General features: G+C 40.5%; 2 protein-coding genes and 1 long non-coding RNA gene across 3 annotated transcripts; 1 reads left to right on the top strand and 2 right to left on the bottom strand.

The window, feature by feature from the left end:
• Nucleotides 1-83: 83 nt before the first annotated feature.
• LOC133838579 (pupal cuticle protein Edg-78E) lies at nt 84-1562 on the bottom strand. The gene is made up of 3 exons (XM_062269730.1): nt 1349-1562; nt 1037-1284; nt 84-978 (listed from the first exon to the last, which is right to left on the bottom strand). The coding sequence occupies exons 1-3, from the start codon at nt 1358-1360 to the stop codon at nt 522-524; spliced, it is 717 nt and encodes a 238-aa protein (XP_062125714.1). The 5' UTR covers nt 1361-1562; the 3' UTR covers nt 84-521.
• A 13749-nt stretch (nt 1563-15311) lies between these two features.
• Nucleotides 15312-20460, bottom strand: LOC133838222 (protein tailless). The gene is made up of 3 exons (XM_062269245.1): nt 20087-20460; nt 17102-17952; nt 15312-16995 (listed from the first exon to the last, which is right to left on the bottom strand). Exons 2-3 carry the CDS (start codon nt 17175-17177, stop codon nt 15719-15721), a joined length of 1353 nt encoding a protein of 450 aa, XP_062125229.1. The 5' UTR covers nt 17178-17952; nt 20087-20460; the 3' UTR covers nt 15312-15718.
• Nucleotides 20461-20940: 480 nt separating this feature from the next.
• On the top strand, nt 20941-25733 carry LOC133837341 (uncharacterized). Its single transcript, XR_009893800.1, has 2 exons — nt 20941-21478; nt 25666-25733. It is a non-coding gene; the product is annotated as an uncharacterized LOC133837341 (long non-coding RNA).
• The last annotated feature ends 210 nt before the right edge of the window (nt 25734-25943 follow it).

The raw sequence follows: 25943 nt of genomic DNA, 5'->3' as shown, positions 1-25943 counted from the left end.
GTTAACAGCTAAATGTTACAATATTTTTTTGTTATTGCGTATACGTCCCGTGGCCCGTGGTGGATTGAAAGACATATGCAAAGTTCATTTTGTTTCGTTTAAACGTCTTCAACCGCACACACTTACAAGTTTATTGGTTTCGCTTCACAATAGGAGAGTAGAATGGGATTTAACAGCATTTGAGGAAGTATTATATATAAATTACAAACAAAAACTGTGTACTCCATTATACATAACACATATAGTTAGTTAGTAGGAGATTACGATATACGATATACGATTTTTTGTTGCAACAGTTTTCTTTCTTTCTTTTCTTATACATATCACAAGAGAGTTTTGATGAAGTCAAGAACTGCGATAGAACAGTGAAAAAAGTGAAAGAAAATGCATAAAGTGAGATGCAGAAGAAATGTGAAACAGAGTGAGAGAGATACAGTGAGAAGAAAGAGAAAAGAGAGTGAAAGAGTGTTAAATTACAAAATAGAAACAAGCTCAATCTATTTGGTTCTCTCTCCAACCGCTTAGACCTTGTTGAAGGAGTAGGTGAAGCCATCAGGCGTGCGGTTCAGCGACAGCTTGCCGGGTGGCGAGAAACGATGAGGATTGGGCGTGGTTGTGGTGTAATAGTTGGGCTGCTGTTGTGGCTGATACTGTGGCTGCTGGTAACTCTGTTGCTGGGGAGCAGGCTGATATTGTGGCGCCGGGGCGGGACGATACTGAGGCTGAGGAGCGGGCTGCTGATACGACTGTTGCTGCTGGCCGAACGAGGGATCGTTGTAGCGAGGATCGTAGGAGCCATCATCACCGTAATCATTGCTGCGGAACGAGGACTGTGGCTGTGCGGGAGCCTGATATTGCTGTTGTGGCTGATACTGTTGCTGTGGCTGGTACTGCGACTGTGGCTGATAACCGGAGGTGGGCACGGGCTGTGGTGGAGCTGGAGGAGCCACTGGCAGATGGTCACCTGACGCTTGGAAGCTAGAGAATATAAGATTGATTAATCTAAGTCGGTTTATCACATTCTCGGTCAACTTACCCATTCTTGCCTGCCGTGTAGGAGATGGTGCGACGTTCGCCTGAGGGATCCACATAGCTGTAGCTGCCATGACGCGTGCCATCGGCATCTGTCTCCTCTTTGAAGTTAATGCCATCCTCTTGTGTGTAGGCGGCACCAAATTTGCCATCGCCCGACAAATAACGCTGCTCACTGATAATGGCCGCCGTCTTGGGATCCTGATGATAATTCTGGCCAGCAGCCAAGGTTGCCAGCAGTGTCAATGCGAGCTGCATTCAAAATTCAAATTCAGTAATTAAACACACACTATATATAGGGGGAGAGAACACTCACAAAGCGCAACATTTTGTTTAAGAGATATCCTTGAAAAGCGACTACGTAAACTGCACACTCGAGAATCACACGCGATTGAAGCCTTTACGATGGAAGTCCGTCAACAAGGAATTTAATTGCGGATTGAAGGGGGGGGGTAGACAAATAGACGACGATTTTGCACCAGTTGAGTGCCAGACCGACGGCAATGGGTTTTGTAAGTGAACTGCCTTCCGCAATGGTGCCGCCCAAGCTTTTATAGTGCCACAAAACGCAAAGCTGGGAAAACCTTGGAACAACAAACGCGACGCGACGCTGCGACGCGGGCTTGGGCTAAAACTCATGGCCCGCCTATGCGGTAGCTGGCCAACTTGTTGCTGCTCTTGTTACTCTTATTTATTGTTGTTGTTGTTGTTGTTGTTGTAATTGCGGCTTTTGCCTGTGTTGGTATTATTAACAGTAACAATAACAAGAATTGAGCTAAGTGCTCTAGTAAGTCAACTCGGTTGCTGTTGTTGTTGCTGCCTTGCCACAGTTGTTGCTGCTGCTGCTGCTGGTTGCTCTGACAGCAAGCCGTTTTACCAGTTTTGCGCTCTTTCGCTTTTTAGCGGTTACTTTTGCTTTCTATGCTAGGGGAGCTGCAACTATTTTTTTAATTATTTTTACATTTAACTTAAAATCTCTCATGTGCTTTGCAGTCCCATAAATCCATATCAATTCGATTGGACCAATTGATCTCCATCCCTCTCGTGATGTTCTCTCTTCTGCACTTTGCATGATGCAATATGCATTTTATTTGGCCAACAAAACTTGTTCCACCAATCCAAGCAGACAATCAAAATTGCACATGACCAAACCCAAAAACAAAACCAAAAAAAAAAAAACTGACGCTGTCAAACAATCAAAACAAATTTAAGGTGATTTTCTTAATTCGATAATCCATTGGAATAGTTTATGCGCTAATTTGCGTATTTCATTTCATAATAGTATTCTTTTAAACAATAAATAGCCTGTAATAATTCTATTGTGTATTTAATTAAAATCATATAATTTCTTACCTTAAATTATTGAAATTTGTACATACAATTAACTAAAATTATAATATAATGAAATAAGAACTATGGCATTGAAATCTTAGTGAAGAAAAATATTGATAATATTAATATAGAACTAGAAAAATTACTGAATTATATACATAATTGTGGTTAGGAATAATGCAAAGAATTTGTTTTGTAGAAATATACAAAGAATATATGAGAACTTTTAAAAATAAATTTGTTTTAAATTAGTATACCAAGAATATTTGAGAACTTTTAAAATAAATGAATTAATATGCTCTTATAATAGTAAGATAAATGTATGATTATTTATGTAGATATTTATTAAATATGTGTGTACAAGAAAATGAATTTTTCTATAATTACATTTTTAACTAATACTTATATTTTTCTACATTTTAGTAAATTGCCCAAGACGATGATAAAGTGCATTTTTATTGTGTTTGCGCCTAGAGTATTGCGAGCTTTCAATAATTGCAGAGCAGAACGATTGGAATATTTGACGAGCTGGAAAACGGATAAAGATTAAGAAATTCGCGATAAGTTGCAACAAGCGCGGGTGTATTTTGTTGTTGCAGTTGTTGCTGTTGTAGTTTGAAGTTGCACACTCGCTTTTAACTGCTAAGTAAACATTATAAATAGGCATTAACCGTCTCAAATGCTGATTTATATCACGAGCAGTTCTGTGGTGTGGTCAGCGGTTGGCAACAGCCACAGCAAACAGAACAGTTAATAAATATATTGCTGTAAGTGTTGTAGTTGCAGCAGTTGTTGTTGTTGGTGTAATGTCTTTGACTTGTTGACTTTGCGCTTGGCTTCAATAATTTATTGTGTTTGAAATGCCGTCAGTAAAAGGCATTGTTTGAGCTGTATTATGGCCAACAGCTGGTTGCATGGCTTGTATTGGTTGTTTGTTGCTGTTGTTGCTGATGTTATTGCTGTTGCTATTGCTGTTGGTATTGCTGTGGTGCATTTGGAGCGCCCACCCACGCCAGCCTCAGCCCCAAGCCCAAACGCAAGTCTCTCAGCCATGCATCGCTCACATTTTCGCATTTGCATAATTTATGGCCAACGGCATTCGAGTGGTTCGAATTGAGGTCTCTGTGGCGACACGTGCACACCTATGCGACGTGTGTGTGTGCGAGTGTGTGTGTGTTATGGAACAAGATCTAGTGCTTATGGTGTTAATTGCAAGATCTAAACGATTTTCCATATTTTAATGAGCAATCGCTTAGCATACGCACTCTGGAAAACCATTTGACTGACACAAAGCAGCCGCATGTGGTCGACAAATTTTCAAGTACAAAACACAAAACACATTCATCATATTTACAGCATTGCGACAAAAGGATTTGCCCTTTTGCAAGTCGTCATCGTCATCGTCGACACCATCATCATCATCATCGTAGTTGTTATTGTCATTAGTGTGACCAGAAACAGTGCACGCCCTCTCACAGCGGGGCAACCCAAGTGTGTGAGTGTGTTGCAAGCAAGGAGGGGAGGGGCACGAAAAGTGGCAGCAACAACAAGTCCAGGAAATTAAATCAGTTGACAAACAACAACAACAGCGGGAGAAGTAAAAGCAGCAGCAGCAAATGGCGTTGATGAAGAAGGCTAGAAAACGGCATTTCAACATTTTTCTGTTCATTTGGATTAGCTTGAGGGTGCAGCACACATACACTACATACATATGAATGTATGTGTGTGTGTGTAATTGGGAGGGTTGTTTGCCCCTTGTGATCAAAACTATTGCAAAGTTCTTTCGAGCTGCCTTTTTGATTTCGAGGCGTTTGCCTGATGTGCCGATGTGACGATACTGGCACCCTGTCCAATCTCTCTCCCTCTCTCTCTCAATCTGACTCTCCCTCTCTCTCTCTCTTATTCTTTTTGTCGCTAAAACTCATCTCGATGGATTTGGATTTGCCTCGTTGTTGTTTTTTATTGTGCGCAAGGCAAAAAGGCTTTTATTTTGATGCTTTCACTTCTGGCGAGTTAATCACAATGATAATGAGGGTTGCGGGTTACATCAGGGGTTGAGGGGTTGCTCAGTCCGTTCTATATATGTTTTTGTGTGTCGCATACAAATTGCATGCAAAACTCACAAAACTACAGCATATCATCTCTGTTAATTTTGCGTTGTCTCTCAATTATTTCAGCTGCCACCCTGGAAAAAAAACAAAATAAAATAAAGGGAAGCAACCTTTTACTAGACAATTGCGATTATTTGTAATTTAAGATGCAGTCGAGCGTTCGACTTCGAACTTCGACTTGGCATTGTCTGCTCTCTGCTCTATATACGCCATATATGTACTTTTGATGTACCTTCCACAGACACACACACATTTCACTTTACGAAGGTTAACAATCTATTCTAAACGCTTATCAGCGCCATATGATCGCCCAGAAGTCAAAACTGAAACTCGCTAAACTTGTTGAGAAATACGATATAGCAAAGAATATCGGAGAGTGAGTTTTTTGCGTTCCGCTAAGCCCCAGAGATATTCACAGGATTCAGAGAGAGGACAGCGAGAGATGGTGATGAGTGATTTGATAGCCAAACTCAGCGCTGACTCATGAATGACCCGACAGCGATTTTACTTTAAAAGTCAGACAGTTTTCAATCATTTGTAATTTGAGAACTACTTTGTGATTAGGGCATGTAGCGTTAATTGCGCATCTGCCAATAATTTCTGTACAGAACTAGAACCGAACTGAACTACAAAATGGGGTTTCTATTACATTGCGATTTAAATTCCATTTAACTTTGCTTTTGTCTGCAGCTTAGACGCAAACGCAATTGCCGCAACGTGGCTTTAAGTGTCACTGGACCAGTTTTTTTCTTTTTATTTTTTGCAGTTCCCACTTCAGTAGTCTAAGGCAGAACCCAGACACACACAATATCAAGGTCAATAACGTCAGCCCGATGGAATTGCGTTCGAGCCAAGTGCGTGCGCGTTTGGGCCGGGCCAAAACTCGACTAGACCTGGCTCAGAAACGGGTTTAACTGGCGCATGCGTAGCGGTTTCTTGCACTGCAGACTTCCGCATAAAAAAAAAACGACAGTGTGGAAAAATTGCAAGCGGAAAACTGGAAACTGCAAGTCTGAGATTTGCTTTGCTTTTGTGTTGGCTGGCATCCTCAGGCAGGCAAATTATCCTCTTGGCCTTGACTGTTGACTGCTGCTGCAATTTCGAAAGTTGTTTGACAGCCCCAAATTGACAACCTTGAGACGTGTATTGAACTCCTTGCATGCAGATCAAGCCGCAAGATATCAAGACCAGAAGACTTGTTCAATTTAAGTGGCAACTATTACAATACTTGCTCTCGCAATTAAAAGACTTTGATTTGGCTAACAAGCGAATTGAATGACAACTGTTTTTGCTTGTTTTGTTTTGTTTTTTTGTGGGTCATCGCTGAAAGGTCAACGATGTGAATCATTAATTAAAGTCACATTACATACATTAATTACCCAAGCTGACAAAATTCGATTAAAAAAATGTTATGTTATAATTTCCATGTCGCTTTGAATATAATCACAATTTCAATGTCAGCCGATTGTGTCTCCGCTGTGACGTGCCACAAACAAGTGAACTATTAATTGCAACAACAACGACGACAACGGCGACAAATGGCCAATAAATGCGAGTAATTGTACACCATTGTGGGTTGGTCTCTCTCGCTTGTTTATTGTGTATAAAAATATATTGTGTGGTTGTATGTGTGTTTACCGGACCTGCTGCAATCATTGAAACGAAGTCAAAGTGCAAGAATTTGACAGGCACTAACAACAACAACAGCAATAATAATAATAATAATAATAATAAAGTGAGTGAAAAGACAAACAGACAAACACTTGAACCAGTTCCAAAGTTTCAGTTAGTTCCGTTCGCATGACACGTCTTTTATCATATTATATACACATTCATTCACTCAACTCTTAAGTCAATTCATATTTTTTTGGACTCTTAACTCAAGTGTTTATTTCGGTACGCATTTGTTGTGTTTTTTTCGTCTACCACTTTTCAGCCTTTTTCACAGGTGATTAGTGTGCCGACGGCGGGCAGCTTTGCGACTGCTTAATTAGCCGGTTAGTTGGTTATTGGTAGTTGTTGTCTAAGACTGGTTGAAGTTGAGCTGAGGAGTGCTTGTGGTAATAATGATATGCCAATCATAATTAGCATGCTCTGCTGGACTGGGCTGCTTATTGATTTCATTTAAAGTGGCATTAGCGAAACATTTGGAAATCCAAATCCAAATCAAATTAAAATTCAATTGTTTTTTTTTCCTTTTCGCTTCGTACCAACAAATTGTAGCTAATTATGGCTATGGAATTTGGAGCAAAAGGTGCTGCTGTTGTTTTTTTTTCTGCAAGGTCTTAAAGTAGCAATAGATTTTTATTTCATCGAAAGATTTCCCATCGCAAAACTCTAATGCCAAACTGTAGCTAATCACATCCTGATTACATGAGAATGTCGCAATTCAAATTTGTTTACACAGCCTCAGCATTAGGCCTGATCTTTAGCCTGGCTGAGCAACAAATTGGGTCCAATTAACAGCAGCCGACGTAAAATCAAAAAGTAAATAAATCAACAATGCATTCTGCATTCTTCTTATATAATGTTGTGTATGTTGCGTATTCTGTTAATATTTCCTGCGCATCTCTTTACGGCAGCCAAAACAGTTTTGACAGTCCGTCAACAGTTGGCAACAGGCAACAAGCAGCGTGCAACGTGCAACGTGCAACAATTGAACCAGCAACAACTTAACTACGAGTATGCCAAATGTTTCCCTCTTTGTTGTCAGTCTTCTTTGAGTTGGTAGACAAAAGTCTTGTGGTTGATTTTCTGTCTTTATGCCTTCGCCTCAGTAGCTGGGCCAAAATTATTTGGCAATATCTTACACCATTTTGTCCGAAAAAGAAAATGCATTGCATTTTCCTTTCATCAACTGGATTATTTTGGTCATTGCCATGTTCTCACATGTTTGCCCGTTTCATTGCATTCTTCTCATTGTCCGCTCTCTACGAAAATATTTACACATGCTTCGACGGGCATTGAAACACACAGACACAGCTATGGACATGAACACACACAATTAAAAGGTTTTTCGAAACTAATTGGTTTCAATTATTTCGGGTTTGCGAACACATACCAAAGACCAGATCTTTTACATACCTGTTAAGATGTTGAAAGTAATGCCAGCAGAATTTCTGCTCGCTCGTTGTTTGTTCCAAACGGCGTCTTTGGCATTGCGCGATTTTACAGCTCATTGATTTCAAGTTAATTGGCTGAGGCTACTGGGGAGATATTGAGAGCTAAGAGATCCCTGATATCTCTGAGAAAAAAGTATTTCATGAAACTGTCCACAACCTATGTGTTATTTGCTATTTAGATATTTCTTGAAATTTTCGAATATCTATGTTTTATTTGCTATTTAGATATTTCTTGAAATTTTCGAATATCTATGTTTTATTTGCTATTTAGATTATATTAGATGCCCTTATGTTAAGTGTAATCTGAAAATCTTACTCAATATTAAGAAAACAGTTGTCCCATTAAACTTATGTTGCTTTATTTAAGAAGAGGATGGATGAATTTATTTAAACTTAATCAGTAAAGATTTCTTTGCAAATGTGAATCACCAAAATTTAATATGTATCTATTTAATAGCCAGTATTATATAGCCATAACTAAGAAAGAAATATGCTCCACAAAAATATATTGACCACTTACATTTATGCACATATTAAGAGCATAGAAATACTTAATAAATTCAAGGAAAAATTTGATTACTAAAACTGCTGTCGCCTTATTTTCATTCCTTATACCCTTTGATAAATGTAAGGTAAACATCATAAGTGTTTTCATATTTAACTATTTTAGTTTTTGTAAAATGTTGTCTGAGAAAATATAGATTAAAATGGTTGCAGATACAAGCCTTTAAGTGATTAATGATAATAGCACAACTTTAGAAGAAAACATATTCTTAAAATAAAAAATAAATACATGATGAAACATTATACGTACATTATATGTACTGTTTATTAAAATACAATAAATTGAATTAGGTTTAGGCTTCGACAATTAAGACTTGCATTACTTTCAAACGATTCCCAGATTGTTTTTCAACAACACCAATTTTCCTCTCTAATGGCAATCTATTTCTCAGTCTAATAGTTACCACATTTCCACTTTGCCCATGCTCGAAATTTCCTAATATATTTATCCGAAAAATGTGCTCAGCTCAAACCTGATGGATAAGTGCTTAAGGCAGCGAAGTTGTTTGGCATTGTTTGGCGCGTCGTTAATCTCACGCCCCATATATAGCAAACTGGCAATTAACCACAACAAAGCACAAATTATGTCATAAGTATTTTCATGTTGATGGGTTTTTCCACATTTCCATATCCAGAGCCTGAGAATTATGACAATAATGTGACAATTTACATAGCAGACAAATCGAGCGGGGTTGTCGCTTCCTCCCTCCCTAAATATGGTAGAGAGGGAGACAGAGAGAGACACCCCTTGAAAACGGAACCAGTACAAAGCTGAAACAGTTGCGACAGTCAGACAAAACAGTTAGACAACGAGTCGGAGTGCCACTCATTAAAATTAAACGAGCCAACGCACAATGAGGCGCACTTTGAACCCGTCGTAGACAACTATTGAGTGCGCTACGCTTAGCAATCGCAACTAAATTAAATGCTGTAGCGCATCCTTGTTGTCTGTGTGAACTGCATGGCAATTGCTTTGCGTGAGCTTAACAGTTTTGTCAACGGTTTTCGAGTGTGATCCGAATGGTAAACAGTGACGGGTCATGGCACTTTTTTTAAGCAGCTCAACTCAGTCACAGCAGCAACAGCAACATCAGCAGCAGCACGCGGCGGAAGCAGCAACATTGGACCACAGACCATGCGCATCCTTGTTTACATTTGATTGCCACCCCAAAGGGCTGCAGCCCACATGAAGCTGACAAGCCATGCCAAGTCAGTGCCACCTAACGCGATCCGTTAGATATTCCCTCCTCTCTCTCTCTCTCCTTCTCTCTCGGTTTATCTGTCTCTCTGGCTGACTGTCGCCATGTTTGCTCAACTGCTAATCCCCGCAGCGGGCTGTCGCGTCGCTTGCCACAAAATGATGCAAATACATACGTGTGTCTATGTGTCGTCTATGTATTTTATGAAGTGTTCAAGGGCACTTCAGAAATTAGTTCCCATGTAAGCGTTTAAATTGCAAGAGACAGAGAGAGAGGGGAAAATTCTCATTGCTCGCTAATCTCGCTGCTGGCGCAAATTTTGATTGTAAGCGTTTTTTTTTCTTTCTCTCTTTTTTACTGCTGTCAACAGCAGTCAGTTAACCAGCTGTTGTTCTGGCCCTGCGTCAATTGCTATGTCACACAGATCAGTCTCGATGAGAGAGAAAGTAACTCGTGGCCAAACCATTTTTTTCTTTCTTTTTTTTTAGTCTAGTTTGGTCCCATTTGCGGATTAGTGCACAAATCCCTTTTATTTGACAAAATGGCTGCGATAAAAAGTAGGAAATTTATTGTGGTTGTGAACATAATCATAAAATTGAAGTTGATTTTGTTGGGTTTTTGTTTTTGTGTGGCAAAAACTGACAGCTGCGTTCAAAGGTGCAACAAATTGCGAGTTGCCGCTGCACTTCAGACGCCAACAAACTCGGTCGGCAGTTTCGTGCAAAAAATTTCGCCAAGTTGGAAACAAAGTTACCGCATATAGAAAATTAATTTTAAAGTGCCTCGCTTGCTGGCACTACAAAATAATTCTCGAGCGTTGTTGATCCTTTGTGGCTTACTCGCGTCGTTCAGCGTAACAAAAGCTCTCGAAAATTGGTTTGCCAATATCCCGAAAAAGAATGCAACCCTTTTTGTTTCTTCGCTCGATATCCTGGGAGCGCGCAAATGCAAAACTAATATTGTGTGTGAGTGTGTGTGTTGCGACGGTTGACGGTTGTTCGAGTTGTTTCGTGTGATAAGTGGCCACTTGGGCGCTGAAGTGGCCCAGCCACGCCCAAACGTTCTCATACGCCGTGTGTGCCCACAGAAGCTTTGTCAAAGTCGATTTGTTACAATCTCAAGGGGGCAAAGCTCGTTACCGTTACACTTCCCACTCTCCATTCTTTTTCCCCATTCTCCGTGCTCTGTCCACTCTCCTTGCCCAATTCCAATATTTGCATTGCACTCTCGTCAATTGTCGCGCTGCTTTGGAATGCAGCCGTGCAGGGTTGCATTGCTTGGACTAAATTACCGTTACGGCCCAGGGGTGAATCGCTGGCTTGTTATTTTGACATATGGCCCTATCGATGAGGTTCATGATGATGATGTCGTTTGTTAATGTCGCAACTCCCGAGGCCAAAAGGTGGTGCACTTCATTGCAATCGAGGAGTTGAGCGAGAATGACGCGACTGCTTTTCACTTATTGCCGTTGTCGGTCAACTTGAGCCACAGTTCCCAGGACTTGCGTGTTGTCTCCCCGCTTTGATAATGGCTTCATCGAAAGCACGGATGCGCCATGCCATGCACCTGATGATGACCACCTGCATTGCATTGACCGGAAGTTGAAAAGTTTCAAACTTTTCCAACCCCACAATACACGGGGGGGAATGGGTTGGGAATGGGGACGCTTCGTGCGACAACTTAATTAAAGGCAAAACTCAACATAATAATATCAAGTAGTTGCCTATCAAATTAATAGTTTACCCGCTGCTGCTGCAGCTGCGACGCCATTTTGAGATGAGAATGAGTCCTTGTTTCTTTTTATTTTTTGCCGGCAGATTGCCGAGAGTTACCCTAACTATCTGCGCAGTCGCTTTTAACGCCTGGGGGCCAGTGAGCGGTCGGCTTTTGTTATGATAACGATATAAAGTAGAGAGCGAAAGACAACATCAAATGTGAAAGGCAACAAATTCAATTAGGATTGCGACGTCATCACAAAATGCCTCGAGGCAGCCACATCAACAGACAGAAGCAGCATCCTGCTTCCTTTTTTTCAATCCTGGCAAATGCAAACAGTTGTCTAAAGTTTCCCATACTTTGCCCCTATGCTCGGAACACACACAACGATCTGTCCTCCTGGTGGTCCTGTTTAATCCTGCTGTTCGATAGCTTTCGTAATCTTTCATGACATGACGATCGCATAACACTTGTTAGCCGAGAAATTCAAGCGAATCTCGAGCGAATGAAACATGCGGGCAATTGCAACTTTCTTGAGGTTAAACGCAAGTTGCACTTGAGCTCGAGTGGCTGCCAAGGGATATTGTTCAACATTACGGATTTGCACTCAATACTATTTTTTCTCACCTCCAGGAGGTCCACTCATCAGCTGCCCTCGTTACCCTATTGTCCCTTCGCTTCGCAGTTTGTAACAATAAAAAAATGTAAGAAGACTGAGGATTTACGATAGACTTAGACTTGGGCCATCAAGTACTGCTGCAAGAGCATAAAAGACGCAAGCAACGATCGAGAAGATCTTCGTCGACTAAGTACTTTCAATTAGCAGACGCTTCACTGGCTTTTGATTGTCCGCCCTGAAGCAAAAGTCTGCGCCTTATTGTCACTTGGGAAACTGATCAAAATGAACTGCTGCTGATCTTGGGAAACTAAATGAAATTGATTTGCTGATCTTTGACAGCTGCTTTAATCGAATGCATTTTGCTACTAATGATCATCATTAGATCGAACCAAAAGCCAAATTATCGAGCTAAGCGGCACAAACAATGCCATTTTCTATGTAAACGAATTTTTCAAACGAAAAACTGCCATTTGCCCACTAAAGTAAGTTAAGCTGCCGAGCTGCTGCGGGTTGAGCTACCTTTCTGACTATCCTATAGCTATAGAGCCAGCGGCTAAGGCTTAGCATAAGCCACACAACAATTAGAATGCTTACAGAAGGAGTAAGAGTATTAGTTTTACTTCTCTGTCTCTTTTGCTTATCTAGGCGGCAGATATAGAAAATTGATCTGGCGATAAATCGAGCTACTCAATTTACAAAAAACAACCGCCGACGTCGTTTCGCTTTGACTTTTGCTAGCTGCAGTTCAGTGCAGATCTTTCTCTCGCTCTCTTTCTCTATCTCTTTCCCGTTCTCTCACACACTCTATACATTTTTCTCTTTCACTCTCTCTTGACCAAACTGACTTCAGGTACAACAAAGAGCCAAACGGAAGCCGGATTTGCATCGGCTTGCTTGGCCAAGGATCAAACGGATGTTTAATATTTTGGCTTAAAGACATTCTCATTATATTTGAAAACAATAAGCAAATGGGCAAAACGCTTGCGTTGCTGCTAGAATTCTACTTTCTACGGTGTCTCTCTTCTCTCGCAGACCGCCCGGGCAGGATTTGAGCATTTAGCAAAAGGGTAATCCAGCCCATTAAAATCTATTTGCATACTCAGCGTTTTTGTTTCGCTAGGTAATTGCACGCAATGATCCACAAGGCAGAAGACTTGGGCAAGGACTTGGACTTGGACTTCGACTCGTTCTCGGTCTCGGTTTTGACCTGTTTGCTTGGCTTAAGCTTGTGTGCTACAGAAAACCTGCCGTCGCCAGCGAGACGTGTACTTTCCACACCTGCCTGCAAGGAGGTAGCGAAAGAGTCGCGAGGCATCTGCGAGGATGCGTCTTACGCGAATTGCGTTAATCATGGGCCTTCATTGATCAGCGGACTGTGTGCGCGCGGACAGCGGATTACTTAATCAACGAAAATCTATGAATTAAAAGTGTTACTGAAAATCCGTCACAGGATTCTGGCGAAAAACCACTTGAGCTGAAGAGTTGTGCTCTCTGCTGAGCTTGGCTTAAGAGCAACACACACCCACTGACCCACAGACTAGAGACGAGACTAGATGAGCCTATCTGGGACTCAACGGGGCTCTACTTCTAGAGCATGGATTGATTTTGCTGTACAAGTTAGTCTCAGAATTTCAATACATACACCCAAGTCTTCAAGTTGTGCGAAATCAAAAAGTGAAAATACGTTTCATGGCGTTTTTGCAAACTGCGAAAAAAAAGGGAAAATTACAAATTAAGAACTAAACAATGGCAAGGGGCAACAATGTGCAGAAAAACGTCACTGATGACAGAATGATGAGGATTAAACCAACACAGAAGGACGAAGGACGAACAACCACAATTGCAAATAGAGAGAGAGAGAGGGAGATAAATACACAGATATAGCTGTATGAAACGTCGCCTCTGAGTCTATTAAAAGTCTAAAGGCAGATAATAAAGGGCCATTAGGACTTAAAAGGGCTCAACAACCCAGCAGCAGCAGCATCAGCAGTAGAAACAACAACAAGCAGAGCAGGAACAGCATCCAAGCCGAGCCGAGTCGAGTTGAGTTGAGTTGAGTTTGCGAGTGTGTGGACCTCGGCAAAGTCGAAATGGCAGCAGCAACGAAGCATATTTAATTCTAAATCCCCGCAAGCATTGATGCTCTGGGTGCTATGGGTTAGGGTAGGTTTCCTCTACTAGATGTGTGTCAGTGGCATCAACACACACACACACACTCATGTACGTACTCAACCTATCTCTCTAGTGATGCATTCAACATTTCTATTTACTTTGGCCAACGCAATTTCAACAAATTTGCAGCAGCATCGGCAGCAGCCGATTGGCAACTGTGTTTTTGCCTCGAGTTTTGTTTGTTCAGCCTTGCCCATGGAACAACTCATTTTTGGCTAGCCCGGATCCATTTGCCATTGTCGTCGATAGGGTGCTCTCTCTCGCTTTTGTTAAAGGATTCAATTGTTATTTTGTCTGTCCTCGCAGCGATCCACACAACATCAACGCTCGACAAAGTCATCAAAAGTGAATTTTTGCTTTTTAACTTTTTGAATTCTTCATAAGGGAGCGAGAGACCAGCTGAGGGACATTCAAACTGGAGCGTCCATTCTCGATTCTCGATTCATGGCAACTGCCATTCCAAATTAATCCCGACTTTGGTTTTGTTCATGCGGAAAAACTATGCTAATTTGTCGGATTCTACGTTAAATGCCAAATGCAGCATCTTTTGTTCGAGGATTTGCATAATGCATTGTGTGATTCGTCCATAGGTCCAAGCTAAGGTTGTTTTTCATTCGTTTACAGGCGCCAAATAAAAGGTCGCCACAAAGGTTAACTGCTATTTAAAATAAATTACGAAATGAGATATAATCAAGCTTATATGGACTACTGCTAAAATATATAATTTCCTCTTTTAATACGAGAAACATAAGGAAACACCCAAAATAATTAATTTTACTAAATAAAGATCAGATAAATTGTAATGTAAGAAACAACGATTAAGCTGAAGCAGCCTGCGCTGCTGTTATATCTAACTATTATAAATAAATATAACATCTAACTATAATAAATAAATATAGTTATATCTATCTATTATAAATAAATATCGATTAAAGTTAAGTCTGCTTAATATAGTATAATAATATAAACCTACTTCGGCAAATATGGCAAACGTATTCTTAACTGAGCTATGCAATGAGAATAAAGTGCAATTCTTATGACTCACTTTCAATATTCTTTATTAATATAATAACTCACATATTACCACATTCTGTTTTTAAATTAAATTATATAATATAATATGCAATTATAAAATAATCATTTAAGAAACTTGCAAATAAATAAATCATCAAATTAGAAACCATTTAATTATATAATTTAAGTATTCATTAGTTTTTATTAGTCACTGACAACTTGTTTTGTCTTTTAAACTTGTTTAAATATCATTTAAAAAAATATTCTTTCCATTTTCATACAAATATTTTTGGATACTGAACGTTAAATTTGGCTATAGTATTCAAAGCGAAAAAACCTTTAACAAACTTTATCACTATAAAACCATCTTCAACCCAAGAAATAATAAATTCAAATGATGTATTTTTATAAAGCTTTAGCTATGTATTTATTTAAACATTTTTCTTTATAGTACTTACTATTCTAATTGTGTTAAACATATGATATGAGCTTACAATTAATTAAGACTAATGCTAGATATGAGTATACAACAAAAAGTTTCAACTTTTCGGAATGCAATTTGAATCACGTTTGTGGATAGATTGAATACACATTTTTTTTAAGGCTCAACTCCGAGAGATTTTTTAGTGGTATAATTGATATTTAAGTATTATGCTTTCTGCAGCAGTTCACTGTTGAATATTGTCCAATGTTCTGGAGATTCATTTCCGACTTCGACACTAGATATCACAGTTTCCAGCACTACGAAGGCACTTCAAGTGCGATGAGGATGCGAATATTTGCCGACGGCAAAATTCGATTTCCATTTCAGACTTTGCGACCTTCAACTCCAACTCTTTAGATCTTGCGCTGACTGTACATATCAGAGATCAGACGCACAATTGTGATGTCACCAATGGTCTTGCGGAAGAACAGCTCCTCGATGGTGAAGCTGGACACTTTGTGCATCAGCGAGACGACGCCGAGCAGCGTCTGGAAGCGCAACGGTTGATTCGGATGAGTGCGGGAAATGTAATTGTGCAATGCATTGCGAGCATCGTTGTGCATGGCAGCCACTTTGCCGGACTCGAGCAGGCCACGGGATTCAGCCGAGGCACTCGAGTTGGGACTGCCGCTGCCGGTAAGAATGGAGCTGTTGGCCAAATCCTCAGTAGAGCTGGCAGCCGGCGGCGATTTGCGGAAGAGCGAAATGGCACGCAGACATTCGTATTCGGTGCTGTCGATATTCAGATGGCACAACTGATTCAACACATCTTGGAAGGCGTGCACTTCCCGAGAGACGACGGCCACAATCTCACGGTTGGCATTCTCCGACTCATAAACGAAGAGCAGCTGGGCAAAGTTCATGGGCATCAGATACTGAGCCATGGCGAGGATGAAGAACTCCTTCCACGACTCCTCGAGCAGCAGCAATTGATCGGGCATGGGCAACTCGGTGAAAGCGCGCACACTCTTGATCCAGTTGACGTTCTTGAACAGATGTTCCGCAGCGGTTTCCTTGATGTGCTCGGCAGCCATTAGAGGCGGTGTTGGAGGCAGTGCTCGGGTAGCCAAGGCATTCATGTAGGCGGCGGTGGGCGAGAAGAAACCATGATGACCCTGATGCACGGGATGATGTGGCACACGGGGCACCGAGAGATCGAGCACAGCGGCAGGCGGCGGTGGCTGGAAGCCAGCACCGAGGGCGGGATGATGATGACTACGCTGCACATTGGGCATGGGCATGGGCATGCCGGGGAAGCCTGTGAGCGCCGCTGTGTTCATCAGTATCTCTGGTGGGATTTGTGGCATCTCGGCGGCACCGAGCATGGCATCCTTGTACATGGCCATGTGGCGACGCAGCGTCGAGTTGCGTGGTCCACGCTCATGCTGCACTGCATCCTTGTTCATGCCAACCTCAAAGCATTTGCGCAAACGGCAAGCACGGCATTGATTGCGATGTGTTTTATCCACGACGCAGAGTCCTTGTTTCTGTGATTTGCACACATATTGGCGAGAGCGGCGTATGCTGCGCTTGAAGAAGCCGGCACAGCCATCGCAGGCATAGATGCCGTAGTGTTTGCCGGAGCTGTGATCCCGGCAAACCTTGCAAGGCACATGGTAAAGTATGCGACCTGGAAGAGCAAAAATACGAAAAATATGTTGTTAGTTTCAATTGCCATTTAAGAAAAGAGATAGCAAGGTATTTTTTTGCTGTTGTTAAACGCTGCGTATACTTACTGGATTGTGCTGGCGACAAGCGCACGCTGTTGTACTTTTGATCCATCATATCTGGCGAACCCTCCGACGACTGCATACCGATGTGGGGCGTAATTTTGGCGATTTAATAGGCACAATTTATGGATGAAGAAATGAATTTCTTTTTGCTTTCTTTTCTTTTTTTTGGTTGTTTGACACTGCACTGCAATTTCAATCAATTGCTTGTCATTAAGAACAGTTTCGATTTTGGTTTGAGTTTCTTTGCTTGCGACACGGCGGCACGAGAGACGAGACGAGCGACGGTTTTTTGGGCGAAGTGGACTCGTTGAGATCACGGATGATTGTGTTGTCTGCTCACCACCCAGCTCCTGTTTTAATAGTCCTGCGCTCGCACAGCTCACCATTCAGTCGATCACCCTTAGGTAGTTCGACGTGCGCGTTTATTGGTCGTTGGCCAGCGTACAACAGAGAGGGGTTGTTCTATCACCGGCTCACTCGCACACATTGCCTCTAACGGGCAGGCAGAGATTTTTGATCCTGACAGGCAGTCGAGCTGCCATTGCGAAAATTCATTGAGAGAGCACACAGAGCGAGCGGCTCATTCTCAACTTTTGGCTCTGGGGTCTTTTATGGTCTTTTTCCGTTGAGCAAACTACCTGCTCTCTCTCGCTCTCCATTCGCTCTCTCTCTCTTCTGCTCCTTATGACAGTTGTGTGCTCAGAGCACATCCTTTGGCATGGCTGGACGTTTTATGGCCGCTGCGTTTGTCTGATTTGTGTGTGAAGTACCTGTGGGTAGCTGCTGCTTTTGTCTCTGGACAGCGACAATGCAAAGGCGAAGGCAAGGGTTGTTCAGCAGGGCGCTTCATTCATCTATTGAGCAATATGCGAGTTTATGATGCAAGCGTGCTTTATTAATCGACTGTTTGATTGATTGAACAAATCAATAGACTAGCAAATATAAGTATTATGCATATCCACCCTCTAGCCTCTTGGTTTGCCTCTAACTAAGCTGGCTTAGTCAACTGCCTTTTCTTTCGAATTAAGTTCAAGTGGCAGCAGTTTTAATCGCCACGCGCTTAACTAAGCCTGCTGCCGCATCAGCCGAAGCAGAAGCAGAAGCTAGGGGCACTTGCAGAGGTTGCAAGGAGCCTAATCGCGTGCCGCTTAAGCAGATTAAAGAGAGAGAGAGCGAGCGCAGACTCGGGGACGCAAGATCAGCCAAGGGCAAATAATTTAAAGCAAGCTTTTCGCAGAGGCAAAAACGCAACACAACAAAAGGATCAACAACGAAAAGAGCTACCCAGGCATTCTCAATCTGCGCGATTGCTCTTAAGTAAGCGCTTAATATGGAATTCAGGTGAAAAATATTGTACTTAATAATGTTAAGCAAGATCCCGTAAGTCTGGTGCGATTAAAACTGAACGCCTAGCGATCCGATGTCCGATGCCCGTTGCCCGATGTCCTCGAGGAGGGGTTGTCCACACAATCCGGGTAGACTACGTGGGAAATGAGAAATGTCGAAAATTCAAATGCAAATAGAGAGTGGAATGGAATAAGGCATGAACAAGGCAACAGCGTGTTGATGTATGACAAGACACTTAAAATGAGCAATTATATTTCGATTCATATTACGGATGCGTAACTTGATCAATAAAATGCTGCTGACATGATAGCGAGCGAGGGTCTAGTTCGCTAAGGGTCTAATTAGAATAGCAACCCCGCGCTATTGAGTTCTTGATGCTGAGGGTTGCTTGCAGCTCATTTCGTTTTGTTGTCGGTTTGACTAAAGGATGTGTTGCCAGCCACCCACCACCACCTCTGACACCGCTGACACCAACGCCACCCCCTCACCCTCAGTAGTGGCTTCACTCAGGTGCACAGCATGGGAATGCGTTTGCGTGATGCGATGCGATGTGTTGAGAGATGTGAAGTTATGTCCCTGCAACGCTGTTCATCATTAGCTGCCATCCCGTTGATGATGCTCTAGTAAACCAGATGACGATGACATATCAATATTTGAATTTGGTCAGTGGTCAAGGGAGTTTAATCGTGGGAACGCTTGCATATTAAATGAGCTGATGCTGCGGCAAACTCAACTTCTGTTTCCCTATAAAAAAACTTTCTCACAATAATTACAATACACCAATAGCATACTACATTAAAAATAGATTGTAAATAAAACCTAAAATAAAAAATATTGTCTGCCCCATTTCCACTTCACTTTTGCAGCAGGGAAATTTGCAGGAAAAACTCAACTACTATTTTCATTCAAGTGAAGTACAGCTCCCGTTTTGCTTAATGAAAACTCGTGACGCCGCTGAACAGCAATCCGCTAATCCCTCTAATTCCACTAATCCCCGGATTAGCGCTAAATCCACCACAAGTCTTTAAACAGGGTCAGGTAAAGGGCCTCAGGTAATTTTATATGACAGCGAATAAAACTCTATATGCATATGGCCCGTAAAAAGCGAATCGACTAATTCCGCGAACTCACGCATAGGCATCTGACTTTTTTTGCCAAAAATTCCGCTCAGCAAATGCAGGTTCGATTTTTTACTAGCTAGCTGGCTGGAAAGTGAAAGGGTTAAGCGAAAGGAAGGTGTCATAGGTAGCCCGGACGCGTTGTCGCCTGACCAGCACTGAGGCTAATGATAATGTCGAAAAAAGATATGTAGTTAGCACCTTTTTTGTCTTCGAAGAATGCCAAGAATGGGCCGCAGGTAAACAGGTCAATTTTTATGGGCGTCATTGGCACTTTCGCTACATTTTTATGAATCGACGCATTATCTGAACTGACCCGAAAGGGTTAGCCGAGCCTAAACATCGCCTAGCTACTACAACTGACATTGTTGTGAGGCGTCTGACGGCGACGCCACAGTCCTAATGACACTTCGTCCGAATGATGGAATGCTAAATACCGACCGAAAGGGTTAAATATTTGGGAAATTTTGTTCATTTGCCTTGTGCCAAAGAGTGGAAAAATTTAAATGTGCCATTGTCTTACGTTTATGGCCCAAAAGTTGCCACCGTTTTTCATTGAGCAGTTCGGCTCTGAACGCCGGCTGTTTCCCTAACATTTCTCTCCTCACTCATCATTATGAATCGCGCCAGACTTTTGATGGGAAAGTCCCGAAATGTCATTAGGTGAACGTTTTGTATTCGTTTTATGGCTTGGTACAAATCATTATAGTATATGGCTCATGTACTCTACGTGTTTCTTTCAATGTACGATATGTTACTCTTTTGGTGATAAGAATTCTTGTGTGTTCCTCTCTTATTATATTTACCGTCCCTTCCACGTGTCAAAACTGTATCCAGTAGCCTCAGAAATTCCACTATTTATCTCAGTTTCATTACGTAAAAATTGAGTAACCATAAAGCAAAAGATCATAGGTAACAAAAGCAAAGGTTTTCTGGGTTGGGATCTTCTGCCCATTCATTAAATTCAATTTTTTATTTACTGTAGATATTGTGTCCTACTATTTGATTTAATAGACAAACATGTTGACAATTCAATAAACATATTAATCTTTTGATATTAAAAACAATCATTTCAAACACACCCATAAGTCGGTTTTTTTATCTACATATTTGTGTGTATTTTCTTTTTCCTGCCTGGAAACTAAAATAGGGTTTCCTAATGATTAATAACTTAATGAAAAGGTTCTCTGACTATTTGCTTTATTTTTTAAATCTTCTAATTATATTTAATAAATAATAATGTTAGTTAAAACAATATATATGATTTTTTATTTTAAATAAAATTGGCTCTAAATCACAAAGCAAAATTCTACTTTTACCTTTAACTACCTTCAGCATATTTTTAAAAAGTCCTCACTGATATTTGAATCACCGGATACTGTTAAAATAAAATCTTCTTTGATACAATTTCTAATAATTACGGACTATTTTTCAATGGAATAGTCCCCATCTCAATAATTGCTGACAATTTGATCCCTTTTGCATTTTCTATTGCCGATTTTGGCGCGCTAAATTTGTTATCATTGAAATAAATAGAAATTGTAATGATATTTGTATTTTTTGGCGCACAAATTATGTAAATTTTGGCATTTAATGAATGAGCATTGAATGTGCGGAAATGAAGAACCCTTCTGGATAACTTCCGTTGAAACGAGTAGCAAAGTTCAGAAAAGCAAAAAGCATGTCAATCGCAAAAGTACAAACAGACAACAAGTCCCCAAAGAGCCAGAACAAAAGGAAGAACAACATGAGGGAAAACGAGGGTACGTTAAGAAAAAAGCGATTGCGATAGCGACGAAGACATCAACAGGAAACGACTCAGAAATCACGTCAAAATGGCTAAGCAGCGAGTACCCAGGAAGTAAACTATTAGAGTCCAAGAAACAAAACTGACGAAGCTGACGAAACCTAAAAGGTACAACAACTACAAAAAGCGCAATAATTACGCGGTGCACAAAATTGAATCAGAGCAGCGACGAAATAATATTAGGGAGACAGACACAGAGAGATAAGCAATCTGATCTTGAGAAATCATGTGAACAATTCATGCAAACATGAAATTAAAGTGCTCAAATGTCGCAGAGAATTGCGTAAAGTAGGAGCTGAGCGATGGCAGAAAGTTGAGCAACTTTTGTCGGGATTTGACAGTAGAGTAGGAGCAGAAGCAGCCAGGACTCGGTTCCCAGAGCTGCACGTGCAAAAGTAAAGGCATCCGCTGAGATAAGTTTCATATAGCTGCCACGGAAGCGCTACCCAAAACAATGGGACACACCTCCAAAGATCATATAGTCTGAGTAATAGCGTATAACATCATCGTCTCGGTCTCGTTCTCGTTCGGAGTCTTTATTCCTGCTGTTGTTAACCTGATATCTGAGCGTGTCCTCTTTCAAGGAACTGTGTGCAATGCGCTCGCAATTTATGCAACAGGAGTGCGCGCAGAGGAAACAAGTGATGAAGTCGCTGCTTCCATTTCAATTGATTGTTATGTCCTGGTCCAGTAAAATAAAAAAAAGAAGCGAAGGTTTGCATAAGTGCCAGCCAGTTCTTTTGTCCTTTTGCTGCGTTCTCTCAAGAGTTTCGCGTTCACTTCTCGTTCTCTCCTCGCTCCTGTTTCCCCTGAGAACTGGCTCATTGTTTTCATTTCATTTGCCAGCCAAAATGACGCACAACATAACTTAAGGACTTTTTGTTTGCCTTTTTTAGAATTGAGATTTTTTTCTCCTCATTTCGCTGTAGTTGTTTTTGCTCTCGTTGTTGTTGTTGTTGCTTTAGCAATAAGTAGGATGTCCTGTTGCTGCTCTCCGGTTGCCTTTTTCTCTGCCTCGCCTTTGGCCGTAAGTCGTTTGCATGTGGCTAAGCCTTAAGATTATGTCATGCGCAGATTATTTGATTTGCTGCCAACGATAGAAGATAGTTGAGTTTAGTTTAACTGAGTTTTGAATCCATTGCGTAGCATTTCTCACGCCTGCGTCTTCGCCTTCGCCTTGTTTTTGTCCAGTTTCCGATTTCAGCCGATGATTGCGCTCATTTTACACGTTTCCTGTAAACATCTTTGGGCCAACGTGTTTGTTCTTTCACTTGCCTAACAAAATGATAGTCATCTAAATAGCTTTCCAGCTAAAAGTGTCGCTAAAAGTAGTTCGTGTTATGGTTGTGAAGATTCTTAGATCGTTAGATAGTTGCATTAGCAGCGGTAACTTTCTTTGATTAGATTAACACAACAAACTCTCTCCAACACAGTTACGATAGGATGTCGGCAAAACGTTATTGAAATTTAGCTGCCAGCATGAAATCTGATGTGTTGAAAAAGACACTTTGGTTAGTTGGCACAAAAGTATTTAGAATATTCGCTACTTATTTAAGTATCCATTTTCAAAAGATACAGAAAATCATTTGCTGTTCATTAGACTGAAAGGAGAATTTTTTAGTTCGATACAAGCAACAAGTAAAGTACATAGCGTGTTTTATTTCATTTAGACAATTACAAATGCTCGGTTCTTCGAACAGAATACAAAATTTTTATTTTTAAATTTAATGAAAGGCAAATCAATAATGTGTTATTTATGCAAAACTCTTATTTATATCAATATTATCTATTTTATCCTATAATTTCTTTTATTTCCAATCACCCTGAAAACTCTAAAAAGTAATAAGAAATATTAATATAAAATAATAATTTTAATAGTGTTAGAAAATCAATGTATAGATGATTTTAGAAATCATAGTTTTGCTACTAAAAATGAAATAAAAATTGTCCTTTTGAATTTGGAAATATTTTTATAATAACTTACACATGTGAAACTCTCTTCAATTACCAGAAATTTAAAACGAGTTCAATGCTCTGTAGTTGTAAAGATCATTAACCTTTACCTTTCCATGGGAGCCTTTTTGATTCATCTCAAATGCCGTGGGAAGAGCAATGTAAGCTTCCACTCAAGGATACATGGCTGATTGCTATTGAATACAGGGCGCAAACGCAATTCAAGGGACATTATCCTACACAATATGACGGCACCTGATGCGTTAACTGCTAACTCAATACAACAATTGATTCCACACTTGAGTTGCCCCCCAAAGAGAAATTCTATAGATGGGGGCGCCGATCGAGGCAATCATGCGGGAGATATAGTGCACAAGTTCAACAAAAAAGGCTAGTAAAATGAAGAACGAACAGAACAAAAAATGGCAAAAATAAAATATGAGAATTAACTTCCACGAAATGTTCTTTTCAGCGCAAATACAAGAAAGTATTCAAGAATGTGCTGCAGGTACAATGAAAAAAAAAGTCTAGGAGAAAGGGTTTTTTTCGCTAGACAAGTGAATGAAGCAGCGATCAATCTACAGTTTTCGATTGAAATTGAATTGTGCATGCGCAATATGTTTTTTCGTTTTTCATTTTTGTTTCAATTATGAAATGAACCCTCATCAAAGGCTGCTAACTGCCTGATTCGCTGAATGAATAGAAAGCCTATCTTATCTATTTTTTTGGCATCTCGTATGCGTGGGCACAATAGACAGAAATTCCCGTTTAGACTACCAAAGAAGCGGGCAACTTGTCAACGTGTCAACAACTCTATCAAGATTTCAGCAAAACTTCAGATCTTGCATTAATATTTACAAAAATTTGTCTAGTTTAGTCATACCACATCAATGTTATATCTTTCACGAATTAATTAATGCATTGTCATGACTTTTGGTGCTCTTAACTGTAGCTGCGCTACTGACTGACGGCATTTTGATTTCGATTTTATTTTCTGCTCGTATCGAATGACAACGACGTGGGAAGCACGCACGACCCGGCTCCATCTACCATCTAGCATGTCAAGATGAAAGATATGCGAGATCAACATGTAATCTTTGGCATAAATACGAGAAAAACGTTTAACAAAGAAGATGAAGGCGATGTCGAAGGCGCAGCAATGAGCGCATGTTGCATGCCCAGCGATCAAATGTCCTTTGATATCAAAACGATTGTAGGAGCATCTCTCAAGTACTTATATTTCATTATGCGAAAAGGTAGCAAACACACACAAAAGATTGCAAAGAAACTACGAAAAACATATTGTTTGGCCACAGCAGCCAGTGCAGCACAAAATAAAAAGCGACCTGTTGTCATCAACCAGGTTCAAGTCCCACTTCCAATCTCAGCCTGCCGCAACAACCCCTTGGCTCAGTTCAAGCGAATTTTGATTCCGCCGTGTGCTCTCTTTCTCTCTATGCTGGTGCTGAGCGACAACGTCTGTTTTTTACTCGGAACGCACACTTCAACCCCGAAGGACGACAGTCTGTCTGTCTGCCTTCGTCAACTCCTTTACCACCACCATCATCACCATCAGCATTGATGATGATTGTGTGGCTTGTGCAGAAGCATGCCGGCATCTGTTAAGGTTAAGGCATCGGCTTCAACCGCTTGACACTTGCAGATTAGTAAAGTGTTGAGTTTTAAATATATTTCTTGCTAATTGCTCACAATTAGTTCTGCCCCATATACTCCTCTTACCACTTCTCTTCACATTTGCACTGAGGTCACTTGCATTTGCAGTTGCATTGAGTGAAGAGGGGTCGGAGGATGGACACGCAATGATTTGCATTCCTTTTGTTTTGCTGGCACATGTGTCCCGTGTTTTGTATTCTCATTTGCTTTTCTTGAATTAACTTTTTTGCTTGATTCATGACTTTTGGTTAATTTCAATCCGCATCCGGTTCATCTTTCGTAGGAGTAACTTCTCAGTAAACTAAAAACTGCAATGTGTAGCAAAATTCAAGAATTTTCTAGAGCGATTAATGAGATTATAAATTTTGGTGGAAAACTAAGCAAAGAATGCCAAGCAGGCAATTTTACTGGATTTATTTTAAATGTCCCGTAAGGTAATAGCTAAACTGCAGTACTTAATATATAAAGCATGAAGATGATAATTAAATATACTAAATAATAAATAAACAAATACTAATAATGTATCCTTAATTGAATAATACTATAATATTAATAACGTGTACGTTGACCTCTCACTATTTTCCGTCAACTGACATCCAAACTATCACATTGAACAGTTTTACAAGCACTGCAAACATTTCAAATAAAAAATCATTGCCTACTTTCAGGTTCGCATTTTTCACTATTCAAAACATGGCCGATAGATGGCGAGGTTCGGCGATTCAAAGAATCTTTTTTTAAAATCAAAAACAAAAACTACAAGCTGATCAATAAAATTATTTCAAAATATAATACTCATGAAAAATGTAATAAACCAAAAACTTTATCACTTATTTTGCTCTAGATTGATGACTTCATAATAATACAATTTTAGTTCCATTAATTACTTAATAAAAACTGGAATGATTTTTTAGCTGTAATTGCAGCAGCCGTAATTACAGCAACT

Source organism: Drosophila sulfurigaster, chromosome 2R, assembly GCF_023558435.1.
Source record: "Drosophila sulfurigaster albostrigata strain 15112-1811.04 chromosome 2R, ASM2355843v2, whole genome shotgun sequence".
Classification (NCBI taxonomy): domain Eukaryota; kingdom Metazoa; phylum Arthropoda; class Insecta; order Diptera; family Drosophilidae; genus Drosophila; species Drosophila sulfurigaster.
Note: the sequence above shows the minus strand (reverse complement) of the source record. Positions and strands in the feature narration are given on the sequence as shown.